The sequence below is a fragment of the Pelophylax lessonae genome, assembly GCF_965119305.1.
Source record: "Pelophylax lessonae genome assembly, chromosome: 3".
NCBI lineage: Eukaryota > Metazoa > Chordata > Amphibia > Anura > Ranidae > Pelophylax > Pelophylax lessonae.
This window is the reverse complement of record NC_138770.1, coordinates 654,101,067-654,115,049: the sequence shown is the minus strand read 5'-3', so window position 1 is coordinate 654,115,049 and position 13,983 is coordinate 654,101,067. Positions and strand designations below refer to the sequence as shown.

Sequence of the window (13,983 nt, the reverse complement as noted above, 5' to 3'; positions counted from 1 at the left end):
CTCCCATTCGGCTGCACTACTTCTGCGTAACATTTACGGGCAGCCCGAATTAACAGGCGATTCCAGGGACAATATAAATTACCTGGGACAGGCTCCTATTTGCAGGGACTGTCCCAGGAAAAAAGAGACAGTTGGCAAGTATGAAATTCTAGAAACATAATTCATGGTAATTCCAAACCGATGTCCTGTACAGGCTTTTAAATCTAAATGAGGATCTCCTCTCATTCAGACTCTGTGTCCCCACTGTCTATGCCTTATCACTGCTGTTACCTGATCATTGATTTGTTGTATTGTTCTACTGGTGGTGAATGATTCTTTCAGTGTACTCAGTTCTAACCAAGACTGACTCATATGTCACAATTCTTTAAAGCGGAGTTCCGGCCTCAAAATCTAAAAAAATCGATTTTGCCCCATCCGCTTGCTGAGGGTCACCTGAAAAAGAAATGGATGCTCCCCATTTTTTTTTTTGTTCACTTACCTTGTTTTAGAAGAAAATATACTCACCTTTCTTCCACTTCCTCCCTCTGCGGCCGCGGCCCGCTCCGTCACTTCCGGCTTGCGATGACTCCTGGGAGCTGAACGTCATCGCTCCCAGGAGTCAATGTGCCTGCACCGGCCCCGCTCGTCACTTCCGGTGCAGGCGCGGCATTCCCTGCTAAACAGCTTCTGGGCATGCCCAGAAGCTGTGCAGGGATGCCCCCCCCCTGCACCGGAAGTGACGAGCAGGGCTGGTGCAGGGCATTCTGGGACTCCGACGTCACCGAAGAGGAGGCAGAAGAGGATGCGCTGGCTTCAGCTGCCCACACCTAAGATGGCAGCGCTGGAGAAGAAAATTTCAAGGTAAGTATCTCTTCTAAAAGGTAAGTGCGACCCGGGACAGATCAGAGGATATTCATTATGGAATGTACTAGCCCTGACTGTCCCGGGGGTATTTTTATCTAAAATTCACCCCCGAGGCCAGAACTCCGATTTAACTCAGTAACTGGTGTACTCTTGATCAGGGATGAGCTCGGGCGTGTTCAAGTTCGTACGTACCCAATCCCGCCAGGAAGCCGACACAGCACTCCACTAATCACAGGCACTGAGACATTTCCGGATCCGAAGCTGCACAGATCGGGAAATGTCTCACTGCCTGTGATTGGTGGAGTGCAGTGTTCACTTCCTGGCGGGATCGGGCACGTACAAACTCGAACGCGCCCAAGCTCATCTCTACTCTTGATTCAGTGTTCTAACAGAATACCGCTACGTATCAGATTCTGCAACCGGAAGTGACGCTCGGATGAGACCAACTGATATGCACACATATCAATAATTAATGCGGTGGCAACCAATGAATGTCTAATTGAAGATGGAGCTATAAAACCCCTCCCTTCAAATTAGAAAGGTATGTAGAAGATGTAAACTCAGTTTTGATGACATATGTGATCCAAGAATAGCATGCAAAACCTGTGGTCAAGAGGAGACATTCCAAAAGACATGAATGTTCATGATTGCAAGAAAGTTTATGGTGTCTCCTTCACACAGATTGACGTGCAATGTCTGTACTGATGTATAAATAAAGAACTTTCAGATGTATAAGTAATGAACTTACAGATATGCCGGAGGGGCACACGTGGTAAAAAGCAGGATATATATTGAGTGTTTCAAAAGGACACAGCTGCATCCACTACAATAATAAGTGTGCAAACTTATTTGCATAAATAAATGTTTGGCAGCATTTGTTCATCATATACGCAGCCAGACCCACATCAGGTAACATGCCTGGAAAACCTGCTACATGAACATGTAACATGACCCATAGTCTTTGGCAGGGCCAGATTAACGTAGGGGCTATTGGAGCTGCAGCTCCAGGCCCCTACCTTTATATAGGCCCCAGGTTGGCCATATTCACTGTTACCGCTCTTCTGTCACTTGTAAACACTGAAGTCTGGCTTCTATGCTCGCTTCCCCAGGCAGCACCCTCAGAACCTCCCCACACAGCGTGAAGGCCGGACAAGGAGGGACAGTTGCCGATGCATGGATGTGTTTATGGGCTTCAGAGACAGCATCCCATGTGGAATTAGGCATGCATGGCTGCACCCTTCCTCCTCTGGGTGCATGCCAAGGCACGGCCCTTAAGGCCCTTCAAAATCCTCAGCACCAAGCCCATGATGCTCTTAATCCGGCCCTGGTCTTTGGGAAAAAACTGTGTTAGATGATACTCATCGTTTGTTAGAAAGAAGGTGTTTCTCTTGATTCCTTTCATTGGAGGATGAAGGATTCCACAGAAAGTTCCATGTGCTTCCATGGATGCTGTTTGTTTAACATTCATGGGATGAAATAGAACAGGGATGGCCTAAAGTACAGGCTGACTGCCTGACCGGTTTCGCCGGGAGACCCGGCTGCTTCAAAGGCTTGTTTGTACTGTATTGCTAAAATAAATGTAAAATTCAAGACTTGCGTGGGTGTAAGAAGATGTCCGCCGCTGCTTTGTGTTCTGTCACATTGAGAAACCACCTATTGGAACTCATAGCGGCCATGTTGGAATGCATGGTGCATGTGCAGTAAGTTGTTCTCGTCCGAACGTCACTTCTGGTTGCAGAATCTGATAGGTAGCGCCAGGGCTTTTTTTTCTCAGAGAATAGGTGCAGGAACTCCTCCCTTCTGAGTCACCCCTTGTCTCCGTCCCCTACTCACCCCCGAGCACCATTCCTTGGTTTCACCTCTTACCCACCTCCCAGTACCACCCCTTTTAGAGAATTAACAATAACAAGAAAGGCAATATAATAGATCTAGAAACAATGGACACCCCAGTGACAATAGATCCACCCCTGCAACAATGGACTTCCAACAGCCAGCATCAATAGACCCTCCAGCAGCCAGCAACAATAGACCCCTCTCTCAACAGTAGATCCCTCCCAGCAATGATTGATGCCCTGCAACATAAAACCCACTCCAGCAACAATAGATACCCCACCAACAACAACAGACTTCCCCAGCAACAATAGATCCTCTGCGCAAACAGATCCCCTCCAGCAAAACTAGATTACCCAGTAGCCAGCATCAATAGACCCTCCAGCAGCAAGGGGCAAAGACCTCTCCCTCAACAATAAATCCCTCCCTGCAACAACTGACCCACCAGCAACATAAGACCCACCCCAGTAACAATACATCCCCCATGAGCAACAGTAGACCCCCCTCAGCAACCATAGACCCCCATCCTCCGCAAAAATAGATCCCCTCCAGCAACAATAGATTGCCTATTAGCCAGCATCAACAGACCCTCCAGCACACCTCCAGCATCTCTTGCCATTACATACATTCAGTCCTGGAGGTGCCGGACCTGCGTTCCCCCGCGTTCCCGCTGAAAGAAAGCCCTGGGTAGCGCTATTCTGATAGAACATTCAGTACTGTTATAAGTTTGTTTTCAGTTCTGGCATGTCAGTGTGCTGGGAGACGGCTGATTGGTTACAGGGAGGAGCGGAGCTCTCTCACCCTAGGATTATATTACCAGACCTGTCTCCTATTTAGTCAATAGTGAACTGTTTCATATGAATCAATTCAGTCAGATGAACCGATTCATCCAGTTCACTGAAAAGAATCAATTCAAAAGAGGTCTGGAGCCCGGTGACATGCCGATAGAGAGAGGAGGGACCAGGAGCACTGCGGGCGTCCTATCAGAATAACGCTACGGAAGTGAACGTCACTTCCTGTATTCTGACAGGACACCGGTGTTCTTTCAGAATACCGCTACCTATCAGATTCTGCAACTGGAAGTGACGTTCAGACAAGAACAACGTACAGCGCATGCACCATGCATTCCAACATGGCCGCTATGTGTTCCAATAGGTTTCCCAATGTGACAGAACACGAAGCAGCGGCAGACATCGTCTTACACCCACGCAAGTCTTGAATTTTACATTTATTTTAGCAGTAAACTCACCTTATATACTGAAATAGACTATTTCACCGCAACCGTGTGAAATAGTCAATTTCACTATATAATCAGTATGTCGCTGAGCAGTGCTGGGTGTACCAATATGGCCGTCGCCACCTTCTACCTGCAGGTTTCTTGCTCTACCTATTAGAATACAATATTATTACAAATGTAATACTGTGATTCAGTATATAAGGTCATTTTACTGCTAAAATAAATGTAAAATTCAAGACTTGCGTGGCTGTAAGAAGATGTTTGCCGCTACTTCCTGTTCTGTCACTTTAGGAAACCTGTTGGAACGCATGGCGGCCATGTTGGAACGCATGACGCATGCGCTCTAAGTTGTTCTATCCGAACGCTGCTTCCGTTGTTCCGCACACTCACCTGTCACCAATCCCCGCCCCCTACCCCTTCCCTCCCACTGATAGGACGGCGCCTACAAAGCGTCACAGGACTTGTAGTAGAAGCGCCGAGAACTCTTTTTTTATTGAATGAACTTTATACATAAGAGACAAAAGAATGACAGAGAACTGATGTGAATGTGAGCGGTCCATTCGATCTGAAATGGGTAGGGGCGTGGTTCGGTTGGCCACGTGACTAGCGGGGATACGAAGCGGCGCGGGAGTTGTGATCGGTCGGTGGATGGGCCTGTACAGATGACGTCAGAGTCGGAACAGTAAAGAGGACCTGTGGGATTGGCGGACCTGTGACTGACAAGCAGTCCTGTGTGTGGTTTTGGAAGGGTGAGTTCACCTTTCTTATGGAAGATGAAAGAGTGAACCAACGCTGGATACCCTGTCCATGGTGCTGCCGGTGTCCGTACACCCCGCAATACACAGCCCCAGTCACTGCCAGGGCTACCGCTCATTGGACACAGTGACCCACCGCGCTGACCAATGAGATGTACATTTAAGGTTTACCAGAAGAAAGAAGCAATTCTCATTGGTCGGTGCAGTCATGTGACTGTTCTGACCAATGAAAGCTCTTGAGGCTTCTAACACAGGGTCAGATGGGAGTAACGCAGAGTGCAGGGGTCAGATGGGAGTAACGCAGAGTTCAGGAGGGAGTAACGCAGAGTGCAGGGGTCAGGTCGGATTAGCGCAGAGTGCAGGGGTCAAGTCGGAGTAACGCGGTGTGCAGGGTTCAGGAGGGAGTAACGCAGAGTGCAGGGTTCAGGAGGGAGCAAGGCTTAGGGCAGGGTTCAGGAGGGAGTAAGGCAGAGTGCAGGGTTCAGGGGGGAGTAACGCAGGAGTCAGGTGGCAGTAACGCGGTGTGCAGGGGTCAGATTGAGTAATGCAGGGGTCAGGAGGGAGTAAGGCAGAGTGCAGGGTTCTGGCGGGAGTAACGCGGTGTGCAGGGTACAGGAGGGAGTAAGGCAGAGTGCAGGGTTCAGGTGGGAGTAAGGCAGAGTGCAGGGTTCAGGTGGGAGTAAGGCAGAGTGCAGGGGTCAGGAGGGAGTAAGGCAGAGTGCAGGGGTCAGGAGGGAGTAAGGCAGAGTGCAGGGGTCAGGAGGGAGTAAGGCATAGTGCAGGGTTCAGTTGGGAGTAAGGCAGAGTGCAGGGGTCAGGTGGGAGTAAGGCAGAGTGCAGGGTTCAGTTGGGAGTAAGGCAGAGTGCAGGGGTCAGGAGGGAGTAAGGCATAGTGCAGGGTTCAGTTGGGAGTAAGGCAGAGTGCAGGGGTCAGGAGGGAGTAAGGCAGAGTGCAGGGTTCAGGAGGGAGTAAGGCAGAGTGCAGGGGTCAGGAGGGTGTAAGGCAGAGTGCAGGGGTCAGGAGGGTGTAAGGCAGAGTGCAGGGGTCAGGAGGGAGTAAGGCAGAGTGCAGGGTTCTGGCGGGAGTAGCGCGGTGTGCAGGGTTCAGGAGGGAGTAAGGCAGAGTGCAGGGTTCAGGAGGGAGTAGCGTGGTGTGCAGGGTTCAGGTGGGAGTAGCACGGTGTGCAGGGGTTAGGTGGGAGTAGCGTGGTGTGCTGGGGTTAGGTGGGAGTAACGCAGACTGCAGGGGTCAGGTGCGAGTAATGCAGAGTGCAGGGGTTAGGAGCGAGTAACGCAGGGTCAGCTGGGAGTAACGCAGAGTGCAGAGGTCAGGTGGAAGTAACGTGGTGTGCAGGGGTCAGGAGCGAGTAACGTAGAGTGTAGGAGTCAGGTGGGAGTAATGTAGAGTGCAGGGTTCAGGTGGGAGTAACTATAAAACTAAAATGATTGTGCTACTAGTTTAGAGGAACAGCTTTTAGCACTGCAATACAATATTGTGTAAGAAAGAAATGGACAATAAAGTGCTGTGCTTAGTGAGAAGTACCTGGCCTGTATGAAAGGTCAGCCTTTATAAACAAGGGTACTTATTAAACAGACAAATTAAAAAATATACCATAAAATAAATGGCAATGTGCAGTAAACATATACAGAACAGTACATATGAGTGTATAATAACATTGGTTTATAGTCGTGCAAAAAATATCATGAAAAATTAGAAAGATAAAGTCCACTAATTGGTAATAGAATTCTCTCCCCCTCCCGGGTGGTGGATGAACACGTCTTGGTGACCCCTTCTTTGGATTAAGACATCTTTGGTTGAAGTGGACTCTACTTCTAACCGTATGTTTGGACCGTTGCAATAGAGGCAGCTCCCCGTTCACATTTACAGTGGATTGTCACTTCTTGCACTTTATCTTTCTAAATTTTCATGATATTTTTTGCAAGACTATAAGCCAATGTTATTATACACTCATATGTCCTGTTCTGAATATGATTACTGCACATTGCAATTTATTTTATGGCATCATATTTTTTAATTTGTTTGTTAAATAAGTATTAGGGCTGCAAATAACGATTAATTTGTCTCTCGACTAATCTATTGATTATTTTTACGATTAGTCGACTAATCTAACGATTATTTTTATTTAATTTTTTTGCTTAATTGAGTGTTTTTTCATTAGCTAATTAATCCTGTAATTAATACAGACCCCTTAGTAAGCCCCCCTCTCAGTACAGACCCCTCAGTAAGCCCCCCTCCCAGTACAGACCCCTCAGTAAGCCCCCTTCCAGCACAGACCCCTCAGTAAGCCCCCTCCCAGTACAGACCCCTCAGTAAGCCCCCTCCCTGTACAGACCCCTCAGTAAGCCCTCCCACCTAGTACAGACCACTTAGTAAGCCCCCCTCCCAGTGTAGACCCCTCAGTAAGCCCCCCTCCCAGTACAGACCTCTCAGTAAGCCCCTCCTCCCAGTACAGACACCTCAGTAAGCCCCCCCTCCCAGTACAGACCCCTCAGTAAGCCCCCTCCCAGTACAAACCCCTCAGTAAGCCCCCCTCCCAGTACAGACCCCTCAGTAAGCCCCCCTCCCAGTACAGACCCCTCAGTAAGCCCCTCCTCCCAGTACAGACACCTCAGTAAGCCCCCCCTCCCAGTACAGACCCCTCAGTAAGCCCCCTCCCAGTACAAACCCCTCAGTAAGCCCCCCTCCCAGTACAGACCCCTCAGTAAGCCCCCTCCCAGTACAGACCCCTCAGTAAGCCCTCCCACCTAGTACAGACCCCTCAGTAAGCCCCCTCCCAGTACAGACCCCTCAGTAAGTCCCCTCCCAGTACAGACCCCTCAGTAAGCCCTCCCACCTTGTACAGACCCCTCAGTAAGCCCTCCCACCTAGTACAGACCCCTCAGTAAGCCCCCTCCCAGTACAGACCCCTCAGTAAGCCCCCCTCCCAGTACAGACCCCTCAGTAAGCCCCCCTCCCAGTACAGACCCATCAGTAATCCCCCCTCCCAGTACAGGCCCCTCAGTAAGCCCTCCCACCTAGTACAGACCCCTCAGTAAGCTCTCCCACCTAGTACAGACCACTTAGTAAGCCCCCCTCCCAGTGTAGACCCCTCAGTAAGCCCTCCCACCTAGTACAGACCCCTCAGTAAGCCCTCCCACCTAGTACAGACCACTTAGTAAGCCCCCCTCCCAGTGTAGACCCCTCAGGCTCACCTGCGATCACATGATGCTGCTGGAGTGGGAGGGATCATCGGCGTTGGCGGCAGTCTGCAGCCACAGAAAATCAGCTCAGTTGATGCGCAGGCGCAGCGGCCCCGGGACGTCATGCCGCTCACAGCGGCTGACGTAGAAGAGCCGGACACTCTGGACTGGAGCGCAGTGGGGGGCGGGGCAGTGCAGCCTGCAGCAGCCCCAGTCAATGCAGCGGCCCGGCCAGCAATGCAAGCAGGGGGCGTGTGACGTCACGCGTGACGCGTCAATGCCTTTCACGCACGTCGACGAATTTTCGTAGTCAAAAAGTCGTTGCAGCCCTAATAAGTACACTTGTTAATATAGGCAGACCTGTTTTTTGGCTATGCACGGGTATTGTTTGTTGATAGGATTAATATCTGCTCAGATATCCTTTATGTCATGTAGACTCCATATAGCTACCGATAAATCCGAGAGATTTTTTTCAACGTTCCCGGCTATTTTATATTTGCATCTCTTTTTTGTCACCAGAGGTTAAACTATATATATAAAAATATAATACTTTATGCGGTTATCCTTCTTTCATACACAGCCTGTTGTTTTTCTATGTTTTGATTATGTTTATCATAAGATTTTATATTATTTGTATGTGCACTTCCCCCTCCTTATGGAGGGAGGGAGTTTTTTGTGATTAATTGTCTTCACTATGGGATTGTGGATTGCCGAACTCGCACCTGTTTTGTTTTCTTTTCAATCAACTCAAGGTGCGAGAAATTAGATTTCCTGGCCATCACCTCTTTAGTCTACCTATAAATGTTTGCCAGCATCCAGTCTCATCGTGTGTGGTTATGAATAAGCGATTTACATCGTGAAACGCGTCAACCCGACATGTCTGTTCGTGCATTGTACTGTCTGTCTGCTGTATTGATGAAGAATAAAGGAGTTCGATTGATTTCATCTTAAAACACCTTGAGTGCTGTCTCTATCTTTTGGAAAGACCTGTTCATACATGCCAGGTGGGAGTAATGCAGAGTGTGCAGGGGTCAGATCGAGCAAGGCAGAGTGCAGGGGTCAGGAGGAAGTAAGGCAGAGTGCAGGGGTCAGGAGGAAGTATCACAGACTGCAGGGGTCAGGTGGGAGTAACGAAGAGTGCAGGGGTCAGGAGTAAGCAACTCGCAGTGCAGGGGTCAGGAGTAAGCAACTCGCAGTGCAGGGGTCAGGAGTAAGCAACTCGCAGTGCTGGGGTCAGGAGTAAGCAATGCAGGGTTCAGGATTGCTCGCTCCTGACCCCTGCACTCAGCATTACTCGCTCCTGACCCTACACTTTGCGTTACTCCCACCTGACCTCTGAACTCTGCGTTACTCCCACCTGCACCCTGCGTTACTCGCTCCTGACCCCTGCACTCTGCATTACTCGCACATGACCTCTGCACTCTGCATTACTTACTCCTAAACCCTTCACTCTGCATTTTTTACTCCAGATATCTGCACTCTGTGTTACTCCCTCCTAACCCCCGCACTCTGCGTTCCTCCCTCCTGACCCCCGCACTCTGCGTTCCTCCCTCCTGACCCCTGCACTCTGCGTTCCTCCCTCCTGACCCCCGCACTCTGCGTTCCTCCCTCCAAACCCCCGCACTCTGCGTTCCTCCCTCCTGACCCCCGCACTCTGCGTTCCTCCCTCCTGACCCCCGCACTCTGCGTTCCTCCCTCCTGACCCCGGCACTCTGCTTTACTTCCACCTGACCCCGGCACTCTGCGTTACTTCCACCTGACCCAGGCACTCTGCTTTACTTCCACCTGACCCCTGCATTCTGCGTTACTCCCACCTGACGTCTGCGCTCTGTGTTAGTTACTCCTGACCCCCGCACTCTGTGTTACTCCCACCTGACCCCCGCACTCTGTGTTACTCCCACCTGACCCCCGCACTCTGTGTTACTCCCACCTGACCCCCGCACTCTGTGTTACTCCCACCTGACCCCCGCACTCTGCGTTACTCCCACCTGACCCCTGCACTCTGCGTTACTCCCACCTGACCCCTGCACTCTGCGTTACTCCCACCTGACGTTTGCGCTCTGTGTTAGTTACTCCTGAACCCTGCACTCTGCGTTACTACCACCTGGCATGTATGAACAGGTCAGCCTATATAAACAAGTGTCCTTATTAAACAAACAAATTAAAAAATATGATAAAGTGCAGTAATCCTATTCAGAACAGTACATATGAGTGTATAATAACATTGGCTTATAGCCGTGCAAAAAATATCATGAAAATTTAGAAAGATAAAGTGCAAGAAGTGACAATCCCCTGTAAATGTGAACGGGGAGCTGCCTTTGTTGCAACGGTCCAAACAAATGGTTAGGAGTAGAGTCCACTTCAACCAAAGATGTCTTAATCCATAGAAGGGGTCACCAGGACGTGTTCATCCACCACCCGGGAGGGGGAGAAAATACTATTACCGGAATTAGTGGACTCAACTGCCAGCAGCAAAAAGTCAGGTACAGACAGGAAGTGATGTCACCTACAGACAGGAAGTAGAGAGGAGACATTGCTGGAAGTGGCGGCAGAGTGGACTTTTTTTCTTATATGGTTATCTGAGTCCGTGATCCACTAGAAGGGACCTGATAAAAAGGAAAAGGATTGATGTCAGCCAATCAGAGATTATTATTATCCATGCTCCAGTTCCATGCTTGATCTAATCTTTGCCGCTGGCAGTAAAGTCCACTAATTCCGGTAATAGTATTCTCTTCCCCTCCCGGTTGGTGGATGAACACATTCTGGTGACCCCTTTTTTGGATTAAGACATCTTTGGTTGAAGTGGACTCCATTCCTAACCGTATGTTTGGACTGTTGCAATAGAGGCAGCTCCCCATTCACATTTACAGTGGATTGTCACTTCTTGCACTTTATCTTTCTAAATTTTTATGATATTTTTTTGCACGGCTATGAGCCAATGTTATTATACACTCATTTGTACTGTTCTGAATATGTTTACTGCACATTGCGATTTATTGTATGGTATGATATTTTTTAATTTGATTAAATAATGGAGAGTGTAGGGGTCAGGATTAAGTAACACAGAGTGCAGGGGTGAGGATTAAGTAACACAGAGTGCAGGGGTCAGGATTAAGTAACACAGAGTGCAGGGGTCAGAATTAAGTAACACAGAGTGCAAGGGTCAGGAGTAAGTAATGGAGAGTGCAGGGGTCAGGATTAAGTAACACAGAGTGCAGAGGTCAGGGGGGAGTAACGCAAGGGGTCATTAGTAAGTAACGCAGAGTGCAGGGGTCAGGCGGGAGGAAAGCAGAGTGCAGGGGTCAGGCGGGAGGAAAGCAGAGTGCAGGGGTCAGGCGGGAGGAAAGCAGAGTGCAGGGGTCAGGCGGGAGTAAAGCAGAGTGCAGGGGTTAGGCGGGAGGAAAGCAGAGTGCAGGGGTCAGGAGTAAGCAACGCAGAGTGCAGGGGAAAGGAGTTAGCAAGGCAGAGTGCAGGGGTCAGCATTAAGCAACGCAGAATGCAGGTGTCAGGAGTAAGCAATGCAGAGTGCATGGGTCAGGAAAAGTAACGCAGAGTGCAGGTGCTAGGAGTAAATAACCCAGAGTGCAGAGGCCAGGAGTGCGTAACCCAGAGTACAGAGGTCAGGTGAGAGTAACGCAGAGTGCAGGAGTCAGGAGCGAGTAGCCTGACCTCACAAATGCGCTTCTGGAAGAATGGTCAAACATTCTCATAGACTCACTTCTAAATCTTGTGGACAGCATTCCCAGAAGAGTTGAAGCTGTTATAGCTGCAAAGGGTGGGCCAACTCAATATTGAACCCTACAGACTAAGACTGGGATGCCATTAAAGTTCATGTGTGTGTAAAGGCAGGCGTCCCAATAGTGTATATGTGTGTGTGTGTGTATATATATATATATATATATATATATATATAATTTAGTATAAGATTTGTTTATAAATTGGTTAAGTCTCAGATGGGAATATTTGCTACCTGCTGGCAGCACGGCCCCATACTAATAATTTATGTATTTCATCAGGCAGGAAGAAGCTGATGCTGTTTTATTTTTTATTTTTTTCCCTAAATCCCTCACGTCCCTTCCTGTTCTCTTTCATCCACATTATTGTTAAGAGCTGAGAAAAGTTAACTGGCCGCTCGGCTCTGGCATTTTAGTTATTGAACTTCTGTCTTGTGTACAGGTGGAAATGGATTTCTCAGAGGCGTATACTGATAGATGTTCTTCTGTCGGACATGTGGCTCGGAGAGGTGATATAAGATCTTTGAGGAACCTAATTAAAAAAGGATGCAGCGTGGATGTGCCTGATAACCGAGGATGGATGCCGATCCATGAAGCAGCTTTTTCCAACTCGGCTCAGTGTTTACAGCTGCTAATTAGCTCAGGTAGGGGAAATAATAAAGCCTTATTAATAGGTCTGTATACATACATTTTAAAGTGGTTGTAAACCCCCCTCTATAACTTGTACCTATAGGTAAACCTATAATAAGGCTTGGGAAAGAGAATTGGTGTTAAGCACCAACTGTACCCGCCCAGTGGAAAACAGTAAATATTAAAGTTGGATAAATCCAAAAATGTGAATTGCAAGGAAATAAACCCTAGTTGGGAGCCGCAACATAAACGTGAAAACGTAATGAATGGTAAAAAATTATATAATAATATATAATAGCTGCGCTCAACCAATCTCATACACTTTAGTGTTGTGTGCAAAAAAATACTCTCAAATTATATATAAGCAGTACTAGTTAGTTACCAAGTGCAAATACCAAAAAAACATGATAAACAATCAAGGATAATTACCAGGTGCACATATGTGTGTGTGATGCACTTAATTCATGTGTAATAAATAAATAAAACTCAGAAAAAATACACAGTTAAAGTACTCTAATCCAGTGCAATATGTACATAATTAATTAAATAATGCAATCAATAAATTGTAAGAGGATGAATGGTCCAATAGTCCAATAGTGAAATTAAAGTGCAATGTGCAAAATGAGATCCAATCAGATATTGGTGTGTGGGACCATAAAACAGATTGATTTAATCCAATAACACCATCCTATAATCAAATAGAGTCTCTGAAAAGATCTTGTTATGGCATTTCTTGGCTCTCCAACACCTTCACCAAGACACAGGACCACCCGGTGTGCACAAAAATGCTTACCAGAATGAACGGACTCCTTAGTTATAGGGGGTCGGTTCAGGCTGAGATTCAAAAGTTGTAGACAGTTTAATTAGCGGGCGAAAATGAGTGGTTCAATCTCCAGTAAGTAGCTCCAACCAATATACATCATCCACCTGGGGGTCTCCTCAAAGCCAGGAAATATAACTCTCGATTGGCATGGTAAAAAGAAGAAGGAGGGCTCTCATGGTGAAATAAGTATGTAAAGGTTTATTAAATAAAAGCGGATGCACTGACATGACAGTTTCTTTAAACCGACATTCAGAGAAAACAAGCCGTGGATTCCAGGTCGGAACGCCGCTTCCGCGTTCCAATTGCGTTCCACCTGGACCCGGAAGTGGCGTAGTGGCGTGGTTGCGATCAAACACCCCGACGCGTTTCATCAGCACATAGCAGTCGTCATCAAGGGTCATGTGATCGCACTCATATCATTAGATATAAATACTAGCCAGCCTCATTGAACAACCAATCTGCCTCCGTTACTCGACTAGGCACGCCCACCTGGAAGAAGGGCAATAGCTTTAGATTGATAGAACCTTCGTGCCCTTAACAGAACATTGTGAATATATAAAAAGATAATTAAAACCGGGCATATATTTAAATTTAAACTAGGGCTAAATGAATATGATACTTCTAACGGGGCAAGGATAGGTTTATTACATGAGGGTAAAGTATCCCAATAAAAGGTAAATTAAAACATAATAATTAAAACCAATATGTTACAATTAAACAGTACATGAATTTATAGTTAATATAAATTAATAGAAACATAGGAAATATGTATTAAAATAAATAGGACGTACTACAATAATCAAATTCAGTAGATAGTGGTATAGTAAATTAATTGATTGATCAGTTGGAATTAAATTAAATGATCATTTTAATTTAAATAAATAACTAGAAATGATAAATTAAATTATTAATAATAGAATTAATAATAAA

General features: G+C 47.3%; 1 protein-coding gene across 1 annotated transcript in view; it reads left to right on the top strand.

The window, feature by feature from the left end:
- The first annotated feature begins 4,582 nt into the window (after window positions 1–4,582).
- ASB3 (ankyrin repeat and SOCS box containing 3) overlaps window positions 4,583–13,983 on the top strand; it is a 286,288-nt gene continuing 276,887 nt past the window's right edge. The window contains exons 1-2 of the mRNA XM_082249958.1: window positions 4,583–4,641; window positions 12,043–12,244. Coding sequence (XP_082106084.1) covers window positions 12,049–12,244 — 196 coding nt within the window. The 5' untranslated portion in view covers window positions 4,583–4,641; window positions 12,043–12,048. The remainder of the gene's footprint in view (window positions 4,642–12,042; window positions 12,245–13,983) is intronic.